Genomic DNA, 19,221 nt, shown 5'->3' on the forward strand with positions numbered 1-19,221 from the left:
AAAATTGGAAACAGTGGTGAACCTTCCCAGGAGGGGGCAGCCAACCAAAATTATTCCAATACTGCAGCAACAACACATCTAGGAGGTCACAAACAAACCCAAAATGACATTGAAAGGCACAGGACGTCTTTCACTGGACAAATACTTCAACTGTGTTTCCCCTTTCATACATGCTTTTTTTTTCTTTTTGTGCTTTTATGTTAATGTGTGTGGAGGATGTGATTCCCCCCCCCCCCCCCCCCCCCTACGTTGCATACATATTCATGAAAGAACACCAGCATAATGATCAAAACATTTCTGCTGAAGGTTAATAGGTCAAATGTGTTGATCAAAATCCCGTTGTAGCACACACACTTCTCATTAGAGGCATTTAAAGAGAATTGCTTGATACACATACTCTGATCTTCCCCTTGGCCCTCCCTAGTGTATACTTTCATTCTACCTTTACACAGCCGGGCACACGCGCGCGCGCACACACACACACGGCTCCCGTGGGCTCGGCCAGTGTGCTGAATGCAGATTGCCCTCTTTGAAGTGAACAAGCAAGCGTGTGTGCGCGCGCTGCCAATACGTGCGCAACCATTCCAGTTCAACCGCATGCTAATTTAATCAGATCACGTGTTAAATAATGAATGGCAGAATATGTAAAGTAATGTGACCCTGCAGATGTTCGTTTTAACCTCTACTGCAGAAGAATCCCATCCCCTCAAGCTCAAAACTAGGAGATATAACACACAGATAGCTGACCTGGGTGCAGATGCTTGAAATGTCTTTCTCTGATTTGCTGTAGGTGCGTGGAAACCATCGCCAAGGAAGGGAGGAGCCTGAAAGAGCTTTATCTGGTCTCCTGTAAAATCACCGACCACGGTAGGCTACTTTCACTCACCGTCCCTTTGTTGCCGCCGGCCTCCGACATCATTATCGTAACCGTTATTACCCGCCGACACCACCGTGATTCAGGGTTCATTTTTATTTTTACAGCTTGGCCCACGTGAGGCTCGCAAACAGTAAAATTATGATTGAAAAGTTTTATGCGGGATGGTGTCGAATCTCCTCTGTGGTCCTCCTACTTGCTTCCAACTCCAGTTGCAGCACGAAACTTTTAAGTGCAGGTTTTAAAATTGGCAGACGTTTTTCAGGAAGTTCCTTATGAGTTTTGGTATTGTGAATCAATGGTAATTAAGAGGAATTAACTGACTTTGTTTTTATCTAACTTTTTGTTAGTCAGTGATAGGACAAATGTTTAAAATTACTTCCTATTTATTATAATGAACAGCGTTTGTCATCTCCAGTTTGTTTCAGTCGTTTTCAATCCCAACATCGTGAAAGGCATCCGTGTTGCAGCAGTAATGACAAATGACATTCCAGATGTCCCTACAAATTTACAATTTTGTTTAGTGTACCTCAAAGTCATACTTGGATAAAAATACAAATACCTTGACCGAAAATAACGGTAGATGTTATTCACCTTGATTATTACTGGAGCAAAAAGTCTTAAAGTATCTACCAACCGTTAATATTTGATGGCATGTAGTGTACATATATTGTAAGTATTAGAAGCAAATGTATAAGCAACAAGTGTGATTTTGATTTTTTTTTTTATCTTGGCGTGGTTAAAGATATGTGTGTTGTTTGTCACACAAGAGTAAAGTACGATTATACTGTATAAACGTTGTACTAAGTAGTTAAGTATGTTTACTCTGTTAGAGCACATGACTGGATGGTGAACCAAGGACTTTTGTAATTGAAGTGTTTGTGTGATTTCTGCTCTTTAAGTATTGTTTTCATGCTGAATAATTTGATCAGTAATAAGTCGCTGAACGTTGGTTTGTAATGTATTTTAATTTTTTTCCCCATTCAGACCAGATACAGTATACCTGTGTGTGCCGCACTGCACTGCAAAAATGTGGTTGATTGACCGCAGTCATTTTGACCCCCCCCCCCCCCCCCCCCCCCAAAAAAAAAAAATAAATAAATAAATAATAAATCAGTCAAATGTAATTTATTTTCCCTTTAATCCCTGCATGGGCTTGTGTGTTTTATTGCAGTGCAAAAACAATTGAACACACAACTTTGGTACCATTTTGGTATTTTTAGAGAAAATTTGTTACCGCGACTGGAACTGAAAATAAAAGAAAAATATGGAGCCCATCCATATCTTTTGCAGCGATAACAGCTTCCACTTATCTCGGAAGACTCTGGACCAGATGTTGAATTGTGTCTGCGGGAATGTCGGTGTGTCTCCATGGGAATTGTTGTCCATCCGTAAAACCCTTCCTATTCGCAATCTTCCTTTCTAATACATAGTATGACCAAACGCATCCGGCATGCCTTTATATGCTTGCTTTGTCATGCCCGAACAGTAAAGGGCCTTCCCCTGGCTGTTCATGTTCCAGCAACTGTCCATGATGTGATAAGCGATAGCATGAGGAAACGGAGGAATTGTTTGCAGGAATGGTGGGACCGTTTCCTTCGAGGGGGTACTTGTCGTGTCACACACGTAGCCACGGGGTGGATTACTCGACAACACCGCGACTCGTGTGAGTTACCGTGGCAATAATCACCTTGGCCTTCCTGAACCTGAACCTCCAACAGCGTAGGCGTACGTCTTGTGTGGGTTGATGAATGACTCCCACATCCTTAAAGTACATTAAAGCTGCAGCAGCGTGCACAGCTGGCCTCTTCCTTTTCCTTTTCAGTCTCTAATCCTTTAGAGCAAGATAAATTGGTGATATCTGATCTTCTTCCTTTGCTAAATGACCCCTCTGGCCTACGAGTATGGCCTCTTTGTGTTTTGCATGTCCGTCCACAATCACAAAGCTCGCTGCTGTAGGCAAAATGATTGGTGGGTTTCCTGCTTCAGTCGCTGATAAATTGAATAACAGAAATGAGATTTTACATCTGCCAAGCTGCTCCCTGCCCGTTTGCCTTCTTTCCCCCCGCTCATCTCCTGTGCTAATTATTTTTATTAATGGCCTCTCTGAGTGCATTTGAGATGTCCACAAGCCTCTTACATTTGCTTTGTATTCCAAGCCTCTACTTCCTGTGTGAGTTGGTCGGAGCTGGGAGAGAAACGCAGAGACGTTGTTAGATGACGGAAGCAGAAAGCTACGGAACATGTAATTTTAGCCCCTCTGCAGATGGTTCTTAGCGATTATTTCACAAGGAATAAATGGAAAAGTCGAGACAGAGCCTTTTTGGGAGGTAATGATCTTGCTGAAAGCCCTATTAGTGCCACGAAAACAGCTTTCCTCTATGCTCGCTCCCATTCATCAAAAACATGCAAACCAATTAGCGCGAACATGACTTTTTGTGGCAGCCTTTTAAACATTTGCATTCTGGGATTGACTTCATAAGAAATCTAAACTCATCAAGAAAATTTGCTCCTTTTGTTGTTGCTCCTCACTTAAATAAATAAGAATAATGCTCAAGTTTCCACATGTTTTTGGTCTTGCCTTTTCTGCAGTCATTCCAGTCACAGCAACAGTGGGTCCCCCACCGTATCTAGCAATTTTTGTTTGATTCATTCAATTGCTATTTCTGCTTGTAAAACCAAGCTGGCTTTTTTTTAACGCTATCAAGTGGGACTAAAAGGCATTTTGTAAAGGTCCTATAAAATGTTTTTTTTAAGCTTTTAACCATGTTACAATGTCAACACCCCCAGAGTGTTATTTTCCTTAATTTCAGAAAATTCCTAGTTTATTCTGTGCTCCCAGCACTGCCCCGCCCGAGCAGATAAACGTATCCTGCAACAGTAAATACACGCCCACCTTGTCAGAGGATATGTTCAAATTTTCACTTTGGCTTTCATTCAGGGGTTGGTGAGGAGAGACTTTGCACCGAGTTGGCCAAGTAAACAGCAACTTTTCATTTATTAACACTTTTATGTAGAACATCATAACTGTCCAGAGGGAACTTGATTTAATAGGAGGAAGAGGTGTTCCTATGTGTGCTCTTTTAACATGTCTTTTTCTTTGTTGGCAACACCTGTTCATTTCACTGTCAGTGAAAGGCCTGTTTTTGGTTTCTTCATTCACTCCGCCTCTTGACTCCCATTACTGATCGTTATAACGTTACCTATTTTTATTGTTGTTTCATCATAGCGGCTGGCTTTACAACAACATCGGGATGAGGGTGCGGAGAGGCGGGGTTTCAGTGAACAAGCTGTTTCACTTCTCGGTCAGAAATCTAGCCACCAAAAAAATCGTATATTTTTGAAAGTAAGTTTAATTTCCAGATCACCAAAGATAATATTCCATCCTTTATATGCATATATTTAACCGTGGAAAGCTAAAAATACCAAGATGTAAAAATTTCTCATCAGCCAATGAATGGGGCTGTTGTTATTTTAATATATTAAACACCATGTTTTATTTGAGCTATCCATGTTAATCATCATAATCGCACTGATGATCTTAATATATTTATTACTAGGCTATTGTTGCATTTATATTGACCATTGTTTTAATACTTTGATAAAGTTACGGTTTGTCTAATGAGAGATATTATTTTTGTTTTATTTGTCCATGGGTGAAAAAACACATATATGGAACTTGACAAACTGTTGTAAAATGGATTAATTAAAGTAGACGATTTAGTTGTCTCTGTTTATAGTGTATCTACAGCAAGGGGCTCGATTAATGAATAGCAAGCCCCACCCCTACAGCAAATACAATGCAAAGGCCCGAAATACGCCACCCACCATTGCTAAAACATCCTGAGCGAGTTCCCGTGGTGTGTAAAGTCTTTTTTTTTCTTCTTATGCTTTGAAAATTGTCAGGGGCGAAAGTTATAAATGTTTAACCAGTTTAATATTTCCAATCGCAAAATCATCTGTGTAGTTAAAACCAAATGCAGCTGAACCACTGGGCTCCATGATTTTAACGTGTAGTAGAAAACTAGCTAATAATGAATCTCGCTAAAGCTTGTTCTATTGGCAAACGCAAATAGAGGAGCATTGGATTTATTTTGCTTGTATTTATTTTGACCCTTTTTTTTTCCCCACATAAAGTGTAATACACTCATTGATTCATTTGAGTCAGGAATACAGTAAAAGTAGTTTTATAGTGCCAGTTTATAATCTTGGCCTATTGAAAAACCTGCTGAGTCGCACGTTCTTTCATTGCGAAAGAGGAGATATTAATTTAAAATATTAGGTAGGGTCTTGTATAAATAGATCTCGGGGCAAAAAAGTTTGGGCACCCCTATATTACACTCAACACTGTTTTTGTGACCGGCATTCAAGCGCATCTATGTGTGTGTCTTGCGCTCCTCTCCGCACACTTATCCATGGTTGCCCACCTGCTTTATGTGGCGACACAAAGAGCGACCCCGCTACCCTGTCCTTTACATATGGTAATTCCTTTTCACCCGCATGGCTGCCGACAGCAACTTACCTTGTCTGCCACGGCCTCTCATGTACATCTGTGCGAATACAAGATGGAGTGAGGCACCTGTGGGAAAACCGATGAATGAGAGAAAAGAAATAGCTCGGCTGTTCGAAAAATGGGAATAATTACATTGCGCTCGCAGAGAGCTTTAAGACAAAGTCCTTTTAAATCCTTTTTCATTTTTCATATTGACAGTGATTCTGTAACCATCTGGGGCCTTTCAAATAGCAGGATTCCCCATTCAGTCTCTAAACGATCTCTTTGTCATTCAAAAGTGGGTTACCGTACGTTGTGTTTAGACTAGGCGATTGTTTGCATGGGACACTGTGATTAGTAGAATATTTCACTTGCACCTTGCAACTGAGCTATTATTTCTAGGAAAGTCCCTCTCAAAATGTGTGAATGTCAATTAAAGTTTCTGACACATACAGTAACTATGTAATGTTCCAAACGAAGCAAGTTCTTGGTTTTATTACAATGCTGTGAACTTACTGCAGGGATGTATCCCAAACTTGTGTACAAGCTGGAACACGATCCCTCTGAACCAACCTACGCAAACGCAGTTGTTTAGTCATAATCCCAGCAAATATTTGCATCGGAAGTAGTTGTAGGCCGCAAATAATACAATAATAATGAATGAAAAACAAAATATGGAGTGTGCCCTCTTGTGCTCCTTGACCACATTATGCTTAATTACTGTGCACGTTTCAATGCCCACTTCTCATAACCACAAAACCACACACATTGTTGCCATCAGAAACCAGGACTCCCTATAATTACTACCTGTCTGTGACAAACCCAAAATGGATCCGCAACTCACTTTTGGCTCTCAACCCCTTACTTGAAAATCTAGGTTTTGGAGAAAGCACTTTGCAATTTCTATTTTGAAGCATTCTGACATAGTTGTCACTTGCATTTCTCCCAAATGTGGACAAAGGGACATTCTTTTTTGTTGAACTTCAAAACAGAAGTGAGTTGATTTGGTAACATGTAAAAATGTAAAACCCATTTTCTTCTTTTCAGCTGCTATCATTTGCATTGTTGTGTTAGTGAATTGCATTTCTTCAATTTTCTGCTGTATTTATCCATCTGTCATCAGGTGCAATTTGCCAAAATTACAGGCTTTTTCCTCCAAATGTGTACAGATTTTATGCCTTTATCCATGACCACACTTTGCAATTCCCTCTCATTCTTCCTTCCAATTCATCTTTGATCAGTCACTGTCAATATAGCCAGGTACTTCTTCTTAATGGCCTGAACAATAATAGATGGCATTTTTCAAGAAATAAATATTGTGCCGCACGCATGTGTGCCATACAGTATATTCATATGATGTCTCAAAGCATGCTTGCAAGTGAGTCTCAAAGCATGCTTGCAAGTGAGTTAAAAAAAAAAAAAACAGTGATTGTTTAAAACAAGCAAACGAGAAATTTCTAACTTCCACGCCAGTTTGAATGTGAGTTGGTCTTTCATTAATCAATGCTTACATAGTAGTTTACTCATAACTAGAGGAAATATTTGTAATTAAAATACTTCCCGGACATAAACAGCTTGCACTCTTCTAGGATGTCTTTCAGCAAGATGTTAATGAGAAAGTTGTGGGATTTTCGTGTCCTTTTATCCAGAAGGGATAATCGATGCTGGAGCTGTGAAGGAGAATGAATCACCGTCTTTGCATGCTAATCTTTTTGAGACATCTGACAATCACCATTTAGTCGTCTTTGATCGGAAGTGGACAATCAGGCTCAAATTAGGCCCAATTAATGGTATGCATTTAGCTAGGCTTCAGACCAAGAAAAACGCGTGTTTTTCTCATTGCAATTTCATCAAACATAACTTTAAGATCATACTTTAATAAGGTTTATTAATCTGATCAGATTGTGTCATACTGGTACTCAGTTGTGTAGGAGATGCAAAGATGTGCGATGAAAATGTTGATTTAAGGCTGTGCTGGTTTTAGCATTTCCTCCCTGGTGTGCTTATACACCGAACCCCATCTCTCTTTGAGTTTTACGTCCTGTCATGTTTCCCCATTGTTTTTCTTCTTTCTTATTTGTTTACAATGCAGTCATTCACCAATGTGCATTCCGAGTGCCGTGAAACATTGTGTGATGTAAACTCAGATAACACAAGGACTTGTTTGTCCCGCCTTCGTGCAGGCTTTCAGTAAGTAAATAATGTAACTCTCAAAAGCAGTCGATTAAAATGTGTGCAAGCAGCACAGCAGATTTATGCTGTCTTCTAAGGAGAGCTAGTCAATAGCCAATCTATGTCTCTATCACTGCTGCAAGTGTGCTTGTGTGTGTGTGTGTGTGTGTGTGTGTGTATTTGTGTGTTCTGGATTTAAAAAGATAATTTTCTTGGCTTACACTTGTATTTTGGTGGGTTCATCAATGTTAATGACCAAGGGTATCTAAACAGACAGACTTGAAAAACGTTTTGTTAAGCTTATTTGTAGGAGAGCATATAATATGGAGCAAATACTCCAGATTTCATTATAGTTATGTGCTCTAGATTGATTTGATGTGACAGGATCATTCAGACTAATTACAACAGCATGTATTATTTTATACAGGTGGCAGTCTGACGCGATGTAATTGCCGAGTTAAATATCGGTGTAAGTGCTACTCGAGCCGCTCAGGGTTTTTTTGTCATGAAATAGTGTCCTAATCGAACAAAAAATAACAAAAACAGGTAAAACAAAGGTTTTCAGCGTATTAAAATAATTCTAAAAGATGAACAAATATTTTAGCTGAAACCATGTTTTTGTTTTTCTTTCTTTTTTTTCCCCAAATACGGCGCTCCCTTTTGCTTTTCAGTACTCTTTTTACATTTGGAATACAAGCATCTGAATTAAGCCACTTTAGATTAAATAGTCACCATAAACGTACATTCATTTTGCGAAGTTAATCTTACTGTAGCCTCACTCTCTTTTCATTACAGGGTAAAAGGAAAATAACCAGTGTCAACAACAACACAGTTATAATGTGAATGACCAATGACAAGGGTGCAGTGATGCACGTATGGTAAAAATTGCCACCAACAAAAGAAGAAAAATCAGTTATATTAAAGTTAACTACCAATTGGCTTTTTTTGTAACGGCATCCATGAAACCTGTCTTTCCATCTGTCTGCTCAACCGTCTGTCTGTCAGGCATTCATTCATTTGTTCATTCATTCATTATCTGTAAAATTTCTGGTTCTCCTCAATATATCCATGGGTGGGCTGGAGACTAGCCCAGCTGACTTTGGACGAGGCACTCGACAGCCAGTCAAAGGGCACGTAAAGAAACAACACTCACATTTTGTCACCTATAGACAATTTAGAGTCTTAAATTAACCAAGCATGCATGCTTTTTAGAATGCGGAAAGGAAGCTGGAACACCCTGAGAAAACACATAAAAGCAGAGTAAACATGCAAACTCAATCCTCGCAGGTCAGAACCTGGATTTGAACCTCCAGTATATATATGTATGTACTGTGTGTGTACATATATATATATATATATATATATATATATATATATATATATATATATATATATATATATATATATATATATATATATATATAAAAAATAATACTTCTTTTTATATCGGTATTATTTTTCTGAATGCGACCATAAAAAGTTTTTATTTGCATTCGTCAAAAAAAAAAAATTAAAAAAAAAGTTGCCTTTGGCTTCACTCCTCTGAGACTCTGTTGGAAAACTAGACAAATGACCATTCATAAAAACCTACTGTTTGTCAAATTGCAAAGTTCATTACGGGCTGCACTGGGGCATTGAGTGGCTGATGCGTGAGGATAATGGTGCTCAGGAACCCTTGAAAGCTTGAGTGTGAACAGCCGCAGGGTAAAAGCATTTAGCATGATGACCCCTGCTCAAGCGTATCATAAGTCCACTTCCATAGGCTTCCGTGCATCTGTTTATATATTTCCCATCTCCTTACATCAGTCTGCGTGGTGCTATGTGTGCATAGGCGAGCGGTGCAAAAACATAGAAATTGAATTAGATTCCATATATCGTCCTCAATGCTCATGGAGGGGGAGATGGGTCGTATGGGTTGGAGGATCAGACTTACAAAATCTATGGCCAAGGCGGTCTACTCTTTTACTGGTCACACGTTCACTACCATTCTCACTCGTAAGGTTTATACTTTGCATTTGTGCAAATGCTCTTGGTTGCATAGACCTGTGTTATTCCTACCAACCAATGAGTGCTGCGCAAACTATAATTGTCATTAAGCAACGATGACTTGGCCAGTATTGTGTTAATGACAATACAATGGCAGATGTGCCGATAATCGCCATTTAAATTGAGCACCAGGGCAGTTATTGAGATACAAAATCCATGTGATGTAAAAGAACATGTTGGCGAGAGCAAAGGCCTCCCTAACAATGTGCCTCGTGTGTGTTGGTCACAGAGCTTGCATGATAGAGCAGCTCAGTTTGGTCTCTCTATGCTGTCTTCTGGCACACTCACTCACTTCCTGTCAGCTCCTAATAACTGTGAGCTGTAAAAGTGTGCCCGTGGGACTCAATAACACAAAGTGTATCCCTGTTATTGTTGCTCTTAGTTTTTTTTTTTTTTTTTGCTTTTGTTTATGGAAGTGAAGTGGAGCGGTGCATTTTTGTGTGTTCCCCCGATTAGCTCCAGCAGCCTCAGGTGCTCGCAAGCGAGCTTCGCCTCTCAGGAGCCTGCGGGCAGGTGTAAAAGTGCCATAATGACTTTGAGGTTTAACCGTCTCTCTGTGGTAATCTCCTTTTATTTCCGATTGTCTTCCTATCTTGCTATCTCACTCTCCGGTCTCCCGCCCCCTCCTTTCTCCCAGGTGCGAATGGAGCTGTCCTCCAGGTTACGTGGGTGCCGATGTGTGTTGGTGGCCACATTTAGGAGTGTTTAATAGTTAAAGCGCACCGTTGTCTGTTCTATAGTTAGCTTCAAGTCCCTCTGATAATGTTTTACTGGATCATCTAGAAAGAAATTCACAAATGGTGGGGTGGGCCTGCCAAGACGGGCGCCAGGTGATTCCAGAAAGGCCGCTGATGACCCTATGGAAATGGCTTTGTTTTTGTCATGTGAAGTATAATTGCAATAAAATAAGGCATCTGGCATCATTTTTTGAAGTATATTTCAGGCATTTTGAAGGCCTATTTTTCTATTTTAGAGTAGCCTGTAAAAAGGCTGTAAAAACGGCTGTTGAAAGTTGATTTATACAAATGTATACAAATTTTTTTCTTTTGTTAATGTTAAAAAGGATACAGTTACCTTTGTTTAGCAGAAGGTCACCCTTCCTTTTTTCTACGTGTGTAGACATTTGTGAGATAATACCATCGCTAATCCGTCCCAAGGTCAGCGCTTGCATCGGGTGATTATCTCCCACTGTTTATTCATAATTCCCGCTGATGCCATTTCCTGCTGCTGCCGCTGACCATTGACCTGTCATTTACTGTCTATTGTTTCCTTGTTTTTGGTCCACCTTGGAGGCCGCCGTCCACAACGGCATCCGCCTCTTTATCTCAGTGGGATTGCCCCTGCTTACAGGAAGATTACTGTAGGATTTAAATGCAAAGCATATATCTCCTTAAAGGGCACTTTTCCTTTCCGCGCACTAATCTCATCTTTCATCATCTCTCCTCGCGCTCTTGTCGTCACCTTGTGGAGGGTAGCTTTTTGACTCTTTTCCACTCACATTGCGTGTCTGCGGCGTCCCGCTGTTAGTTTGACAGAGGAGCTTTAAATCATTCAGGTGACTTGGCAATGGCAATAACACGCAGCACATGAGCGCTGTTTGAATATCTTCGCTCATGACTCTTAAACGGGTTGGAGCGGCAGCTCAGGCAAATAGCCTCAGTGTCAAACAGCGAGTCGCTCATCATTTCATCAATTGTATTCATGGAGCCCAGTGCAACCCGCGGCATGTGTTTGTCTATGTACGTGATTGTATGATAAAAGGCTTTTGGAAATTGCCGCTCTTTAAACATAACGCACAGCGGCGGGGCTGTCTTGTCGCCCTCGTGATTTAGTGAACGCCGTACGTGTGCTTGACTGGCACCAAGGTTGTCGCTTACACCTTGAAGCGGGAATCATTCTTGCTTCAAAGATTTTTTTATCACTGCCTTGACCTTTTCAATTTGTGATTTGTGGAGCCACCTAAACTCTATTTATTTATTTATTTTTATTTTTTGCGGCACGGTTCCGAACTCAAATCGCACAGGTATTTCCTCTTTGAATGAATGGAAATCTGTCTCGCATTTGGAATCTTTCTTCGCTTTTGTCTTTTGGATGGTAATGTGTCCTAGTTTTTTTTCACTTTTTTCTCATCTTTAGATGTAACCGTTTCAGTACAGCTTTAGTCTACAAAAAATGAGTACAAAGTTTTCACTCATTTTTTTTTTCATATTAACAGACGCATATTTTGTTCCAAGTTGAACAAATACCTCAATTTGGACAAAATACTTCCATATTAATGAAACAGAAGGATCTTGGTTATCAAACACTAATCTATTTAACCAAAAATATCTTAACCACAATGACTGCCATCAATTCTTTATGTACTTAAGCTTTCTGATTTTTCTTGTAGAGAAATAGGCAAAATTATAATGCATCTTTGTTTTTTTGTCTGTAATAAGATTTGTGATACGATTTATTTTGAAGTGGCGTTGGATGGATGGATGGTGGCAAAAACCTAACGACCCAACTCATGCAATCTAATTGTGTTGATAAGGAAATGCAAGAAGGTAGCAGGATCCTTTACAATGTTTCCTCTTTATTTGAACACAATCTATTTTATTTTTATGCAGCATATTGAATATTTGGTGCATTAAGAAATGTGTACCATGCATAGTATAAATGAACTACCGGTAATTATTTCATGAATTAACATTCATTCCACATTCCACGAATGTCCGCTGGGGGGCACACTAGACTTCGAAAAATCCTCTGAAATAATGTAATATCTTTTTAAAATAACTTCAGATGTTATCATCTGCAATCCTTAAATTAGATAGAAAGCATGTTTGTCTGAGCATAAATGTGTGTTTTTGATCAAAAAAGAGCACTTACGTTTTTGCCTTTTTAAGGTCACATTTTTAGAGTCATGGTGTAAGATCTAAAAAGGGTATGCTAAGAGTCATAACTTGATTTCGATTGGTAAAGTTTGGTCCAATGATCTTCCAGAAGCGGGTGACCTCTTCAAAACTAATTTATTGGTTTAGACACGCAAACTTGTCATGTCCTCCAGCATGCTGCTTTGGTCCGAAAGGGTTAAGACAGAGGCGATTGCCATCCGATTATTTTCAAAGAGGTGGCTCGTTGAGTCAACTCTGCAAGCAGCCAAGAAGCCAATCATATTCTGCTCAGTTTAAACGTTCCCTTTTTAGATTAAGCAAAGAAGAAAAGCACTCTTTTATAGGCAGTATTAGCGGTTTTTGAAACCTTGACTTCTTAATGCCGCAGTTGGCCCAGTTCCCCACAAATCTGATTACTGGTTGCGTATAGTGTTTCAAAAAAAAAAGGAAAATGGAACATATTATTTGTGTGTCATTATGTGTCATGACAAAAGATTCAGAATGCAATAGCAAATGAATGACACGCCCCTATATTTCAAGATCCAAGAAATTACTTTTGGGGGGTGGTATTTTTTTTTATTTTTTTTTGGAGAAATGCAGGACGGTTTGCTTACTTTAACCCTTTAGACGGCAAATATGTTTTCCACTAAAATGTTCCTGTTTGATATCACATTTCCTAAAGATTATAGCTCGACAATTGTTAAACTTGTTGTTAAATGATAAACGCACACATTTTAATGTAGCTTGGTTCAATTTTGCTGCTATGGAACGTAAAGGGTTAATGCTGAAAGGTAATAAACCCTTATGAGGCAAATAACCTCCATTTCATTAATATTGTTACTGAAAATAAATTAAGTAGTCATTCTAAAGGCACCGCAGGGCTTTGTTGCTTGTTGACTGCTCATTAATTACCGTGCTCAATTTAGTACTTAGCTTTTGTAAGAATGTTTTAATCCCTCTTTGCCATAAAGAATATTTTTAATTAAGATATTGACTAATTCCATATGTAAAGGTCAGTACTAATAATTCCTCAAGGATATTTACTTCGATGTAATTCCAGTAAGTCTCTGTGTAGAAAAACGTAAGAAGAGAGATGAGTGGTTGATGCTGCGATCCCGCGCTCGGCACATCTCGTGTCCCTCCAGTCGCCCCACCTTGGCCATCTTGTTGGAGGTCCTCGCCTCGCTTCACCTTTACATATTTTAATCTTTCTCTCGGCTCTCCTGCTGGCCTCGCTCCTCGTGTTATCAGTGTGCCCTGTAAAGCTTCATTTACAGAGCAGCCCTAATCGGATGTGTACCAGTGGAGGGCAGTTTGTGAGAGCAGCATGCAGCCTGATAGATAGGACGGCTTATCAGAAGGGGTGCGCGTCTTAAGCTCTCAATTATATGCCTGATGCCCAAACGCACTGCGGAGGCACATGTATGCATGGTTTCATGCACTTTCTGTGGCTTATCAAAAAGGTTTTGAGATTCTTGTCGACGTGTAGCTGTCTTTTGCAACTCAATTAAGATTGACCCTAAGTAGTTTTGTTTCCAAAAAGAAAGACAAAATCACAAGATGAACTGTTGTACAGTTTTCGCTTTCCTTGTACTAGTATTATCAGGAAACCTTTGTTGAACAAATCAATTACTGTATCTTTTAAAGGGATAGTCCACTTATTCAGCCAGTTTCAGCAATAAAAGTGTACTTCATTTAATCACTAAATGATTTTCACGTACGATTATCCATCCATTCCTTTTCTGAACTGCTTGTCCTCACAAGCTGTCCTCGCAGGTGTGCTCGTGCCTATCCCAGCCGTCTTTGAGCGGTAGGAGGGGCACACCCTGAACTAGTCAATCACAGCCTAACATGCATGTTTTGGGGAATATGAGAATAAACCAGCTTACCCGGCGAAACGCCCACACGGTTACAACAGTGCATTTGAATAAGCCTGCTTCGTTTCAAGGTGATCATCAGGAATAGCAACCACGTCAGTTTAGTCAGTTACGCCTCTTGAAATGCCCTCAAAAAGTTAGCCGACGTCTCTCGCCAGCCTATATGGAGTAATGATGTGGTGCCAGCTGCTACTGCTACAAGCATCTAGTACTGCTCGCCGCTGCTTAATACTTTTAGTCACTAACATTGGAACTGCCACTAATAGCTAGCAACAGCAATACGGTATAATACAATGTCATTAACTTACTGTAAATAGTGCAAGGGATGGCACTGAAATACATGTGTAGATGTAGAAAAAAAATGACAAGTGTGTTTAGATGAATCGCAATGCAACTTGCTCGAAGATGTTAACAAGCGTAAGCTTTGATTGTTCTGCTATAAAGTTTCCAAAAGTCAAACTGTTAAACTAAATTGTGATGTTTCCTGTTGGTACAATAAAATTGAACATAATCTTTTTTACAGTTTGGATGGTTTATCGTGCAAAAAAAAAAAAAAAAAGCTCAACCTGGGTAAAGGTTGGCACTAATTAATCCTTATGACAGTATTCCAATAATTTGTGTTTGAATTTATATTTGATGAATTAATCATAACGACGTTGCCCAAGGATGAGTTTCATTACAAGCCATCAGAGGCAGCAGGTCTAGGTTGAGATTTCACTGCAAAGAACTACCTAAAATGTCCTTGAACATTTGACGATTGTGCTTATAAATACGCAATTGACAGAGACCTTGCAATACTGTAAAGCATACAACAAAAGTCCTGAATATACACTCCCATTAACATTTCAACAGCTATATTGAATGTGAGCTTCATCTTCAGGTGTTTATTCGAATGTAAGAGTCTAGTAAACAATGGGGTTTTCTAGTTTACATTCAGTGCTATAGCACAGAGATTCAAGGTTTGAAGCAAATGAAGCATGAAAAGCTGAGCTTAGGGAGCAAAAACAATGAGTTGTGTTTGAAGCTTCCTGCTTGTAGAGTTGACTGATTTAAGACAACCTAAAGCCAGTCTCACAACGCGCAAGCAACAAGGCCAAAAGTCGCCGACACCCTGCTGCACCACTTACAGTAGACCTCACAAAGATTTTCTTTTTGGCAAATGTTCTGAGGCTTCACAAATATAGAGATATTTTGATTTTCATTATAATGACACAAGGAGAGAAAACGGACTGCCGATAAAGAGGTTGTGGATTTTTCTTTTTCTTTACATGAGCATTTCGGCAACTGAGACTCATTAACGCCCCATCCCATGGAGGGGGTAAACATTGGCGAGTATCATTGAAGGAAACAGCTTTTCTTCAAGATTGCAATTGTTAAATGTTTTCATGACGTTCTGAAAAAATCCTGTTTCTCATATTGCAAGGAAATGTTAAGATTTCAAAATTTCGTGTCACAAGTTAGTGTTTCAGAATGCCTTAAGAACTGTATCTCGTAGAATGATTGTGACCTTGAACAAACTGACAGATCTCTGACGTGACCGCACATTCGCAACCTTTGTCAACATTCGCAAATGTTCCCCTTTCAGTGGGATCGAGGCTTAAGGCTTCACTATTTCATCCATGGGTGCATATAACATTTTCATATAATTTATTATTATTGTAAACTACAATCTGTTTGCTGCATATAAACTTTATTTGTACAACAGTTGAAGCAACACATTTATTCCGATGCCAAGAAACATGTATTTTGGTTTTAAAAGCTTATGTGACCAGCACAACATTTTTTATTGGCTATTCCATCTGTGATGGTGTGACAGCATTCACCAACATTTAAAAATATACATTTCAGCCATTGTAGTGCTGATATTGGACTACATACAGTATGAAAACTAGTTGCAGAACCCCACTCACTACACAGACTTTCAGTCATGTTCTGCCATGTTGTTCAGTGTGGAGTGCATGAGGAGCATTTTCAGAGAAGTCACTGCACAGCTTGACCTTGCCTTTCTGTTCTGCCGTCACTGAAGTCCCCAGTGCAGAGAGCCATCTTGGCCTGTAAAATCTCAGGCTAGGTTTGCAGGGCTGCAGGGTTTAATGCTCAATTCAGATGTTTTGGTGAAATCCAAATTTTGTGTTAGGCTGTTTAATTTCCAAATAAATGCAACCTGCTAAACGGCCCAAAACTGTCCGGCATGACCATTAAGACATTGTGAAGTTACGGGCAAGTGCCCGCCAATGTTGAAATGGCAACCATAGCGGTGTTAGAATATTTTCAATCTGTTAAATTTGAGGAATAAATTATAGAGAGAAAGGGTGAGGTTTTTCGTCATTGTATTTTGTGCAGTGACTGCAACGTCTCTCTCGCTTATTCCGAGCAAGCGGCTCACTTGCTCCCAGTGGGAGCAAGTGGGAGAGAGCGAAAGAGAGAAAATACACCTCACTCTCCCTTCATTGAGTTGTCTTTGCCTCGTCCGCTAATGATGTTTTGTTTTTTTCTAACCTGCTTGCATCCTTTTGCACGCAGCATTGTGACATATGTTTGTTCTGTGTGAGTCAGATGAATGCAATCTGGGTTTTTTAAACTAAAGCCATGCTTTTAGCACTGCCTCTAGCGGTCATCCGGGGCTCATAGAACCGCTTTTACATACATAACTGTTGTTTTTGCTGCATGGACATCTACATGAGCATTTCAGTGTATTTCTCAAAAAAATATTCATTAGCTTTCCCATTTTACCAGTAATGTTGTAAAGGAGTTGGAAATTTTGTTTTTGGGGATGATCATAGTTATTTATGGTATATTTATATTTACAGATTTACTTGTACTTTTTTTTTTTTTCAGTATTTAGGCCCATTTATATTCTTATATTCTTTAACATCCATCCATCCATCATTTTGACTGCTTATCCTCACAAGTCACATGTGTATCCCAGCTCTCTTCAAGCAGGGGATCTTGGCCTTGACCTTTTCCCCATTTTCTTGACCCCATTCCCTTTACACCACCACTATCTCTGATAACATCGTTTGGTCGACATTTATCAGACTACAATAAAAACAAGTTTTCAAGCCCAAAATGAAACAGTCGTTTCATGATGAATTTAGGTCAGGGTTTCCTTATTGTCAAACATTCACCTTGGAATTCATCCAAATCAGCCTTTATTGAATTTGTGTAAGGTTTTTGTTTCTGGCAGATTTAAGACGTATGTCTTCTGTTCCTTGCTCCCCTCAACTCTGCTCTTCTAGGTTTGTCCTGGTTGCTTTTCCATGGCAAACTGCAGAGACCATGCTAACTGTGTACAGCAGCTTCAAAAAAGACACAGTAATTAATAACAGAGATAAAAAGCATAAAAACATATTACTCAAAAGAACAATTAAACCAGACTGAGACCGAGCGTCGGGAGCGTAATAATGCATTGCCGGCATTACCAAGCCTTAGCATATGTTTATTATTGAAATTTCTAGTAGCGGTGCAATATGGACAGTTTGTGGATCTTGTCGCGTTATCTACATGAAACTAATTGCGCATAGCCGTCGGTTCCACAGCAGCACATCTGTTAACTCTGGTTACCATTGCGTGAAAACAGCCCTTGTACTTTTTAGGTCCCGAAAAAGCAAAATCTGTCGGCACATCAGATTTGATCTTACTCGACTGGCCAAAATGTATTCCAAAGATCAATATCAATATGATCTTTGTGCTCAGGTGCCATGTGTGTCATTTTGTGTTTGGAAGTTTCATTTTGAAACTAATGTCAGGCTGCTTTGCAAAAAAAAAAAAAAAAAAATGTTGTGTTGGGTTTAGTTAACCCTCCCAGTAATCTGCCAAAAAAGCACCCCTCTATTACACAAAGGCTGCCTTTCAGAAGCCCCGGTTTGGCAGGAAAGCAGCTATTATAAGGTCAATGTTACCTTTATTATTTCTTATTAGTGGACGCGAGATCTCATGGGAGTTTTTACATAAATACACAGTGAAATAGCAATTGGCATCCTGCCTCACGCCAAGGAGACGCACCCTGGGGAGCTCGGGTCAACATTGACTCTGGGTTTTTGTGTTTATTGTTTGGACATGAGTGAGGACAAAGTCAAAAGCCAGACGTGCTTGCGCCTCCGACATTGAATTTCTAGCGCTCGATTTCTCATCTGTGACGGCGGATGTGCGTTTCTCTTGTCTGAAAAGACTACGTTTGTGAGACAAGGGGGCCCTGGGATTGATTCGAGTACCTCTCCATTCTGTACGACTGCGTTGCGCCGTGGGTCGCCCACAAAGGGGCCCCGCCGGAATGCGGCTCCGGTGCGGCATTTGTAAACACCTCCTCCTGTCTTCAGAGCACAATAAGAGACGTCTAAGTGGCCTTGGCTCCTGGCGAACACAATCGATGCAAACACAGCCCGCATATGCACAAATACACAATCGCTGCCAGGCATTCAACGTCCTCTTCCCTGCGATCAGGCATAAAGAGTTGGAATGGAGTGCTGCTGGCTTTATTGTGTATTGAGAGAATGCATGCAAAGTGGCTTATGGTTTTGTCTTTTATGTTGCTGTAAACGGTAATGGACTTTTCAGCATCTTCTTTATTTGCGTTGGTACTCAACCAGTTATTAAAAAAAAAAAAAGTTTGGGCTTCTACAGAAGCAACCCTTATTCTAAATTCCAACATATACCACTTTTCCCGTACACACATCAATAAAGTAAAATGAATGGAAATTGATGCAGGAATATGAACTCCTTAATAGCGTGCGGCATTTACATTGAGAGTCCAACCATGAAATAGGGCTTTCTCACTTTCAAATGCACCAATTTGGGCCTCATCTTGTCCTGTTTTACTCTTTCTTCCTAGTTACTATGCACAAACCATAGTCCATTGCTAAGTGCAGGTGAAGAAAGCCATTA

General features: G+C 39.8%; 1 protein-coding gene across 2 annotated transcripts in view; it reads left to right on the plus strand.

Annotated features, from left to right (window-relative positions):
- The window catches only part of fbxl17 (F-box and leucine-rich repeat protein 17), a 228,036-nt gene that overhangs the window by 156,828 nt on the left and 51,987 nt on the right, over positions 1 to 19,221 (plus strand). For both annotated transcript variants that reach the window (XM_088426701.1, XM_088426702.1), the window contains exon 9: positions 791 to 867. In XM_088426701.1, the coding sequence (XP_088282827.1) occupies positions 791 to 867 (77 nt within the window). The remainder of the gene's footprint in view (positions 1 to 790; positions 868 to 19,221) is intronic.

This window comes from Hippichthys cyanospilos, chromosome 1, assembly GCF_059441005.1.
Source record: "Hippichthys cyanospilos isolate Australia breed blue-spotted pipefish chromosome 1, RoL_Hcya_1.0, whole genome shotgun sequence".
Classification (NCBI taxonomy): Eukaryota; Metazoa; Chordata; class Actinopteri; order Syngnathiformes; family Syngnathidae; genus Hippichthys; species Hippichthys cyanospilos.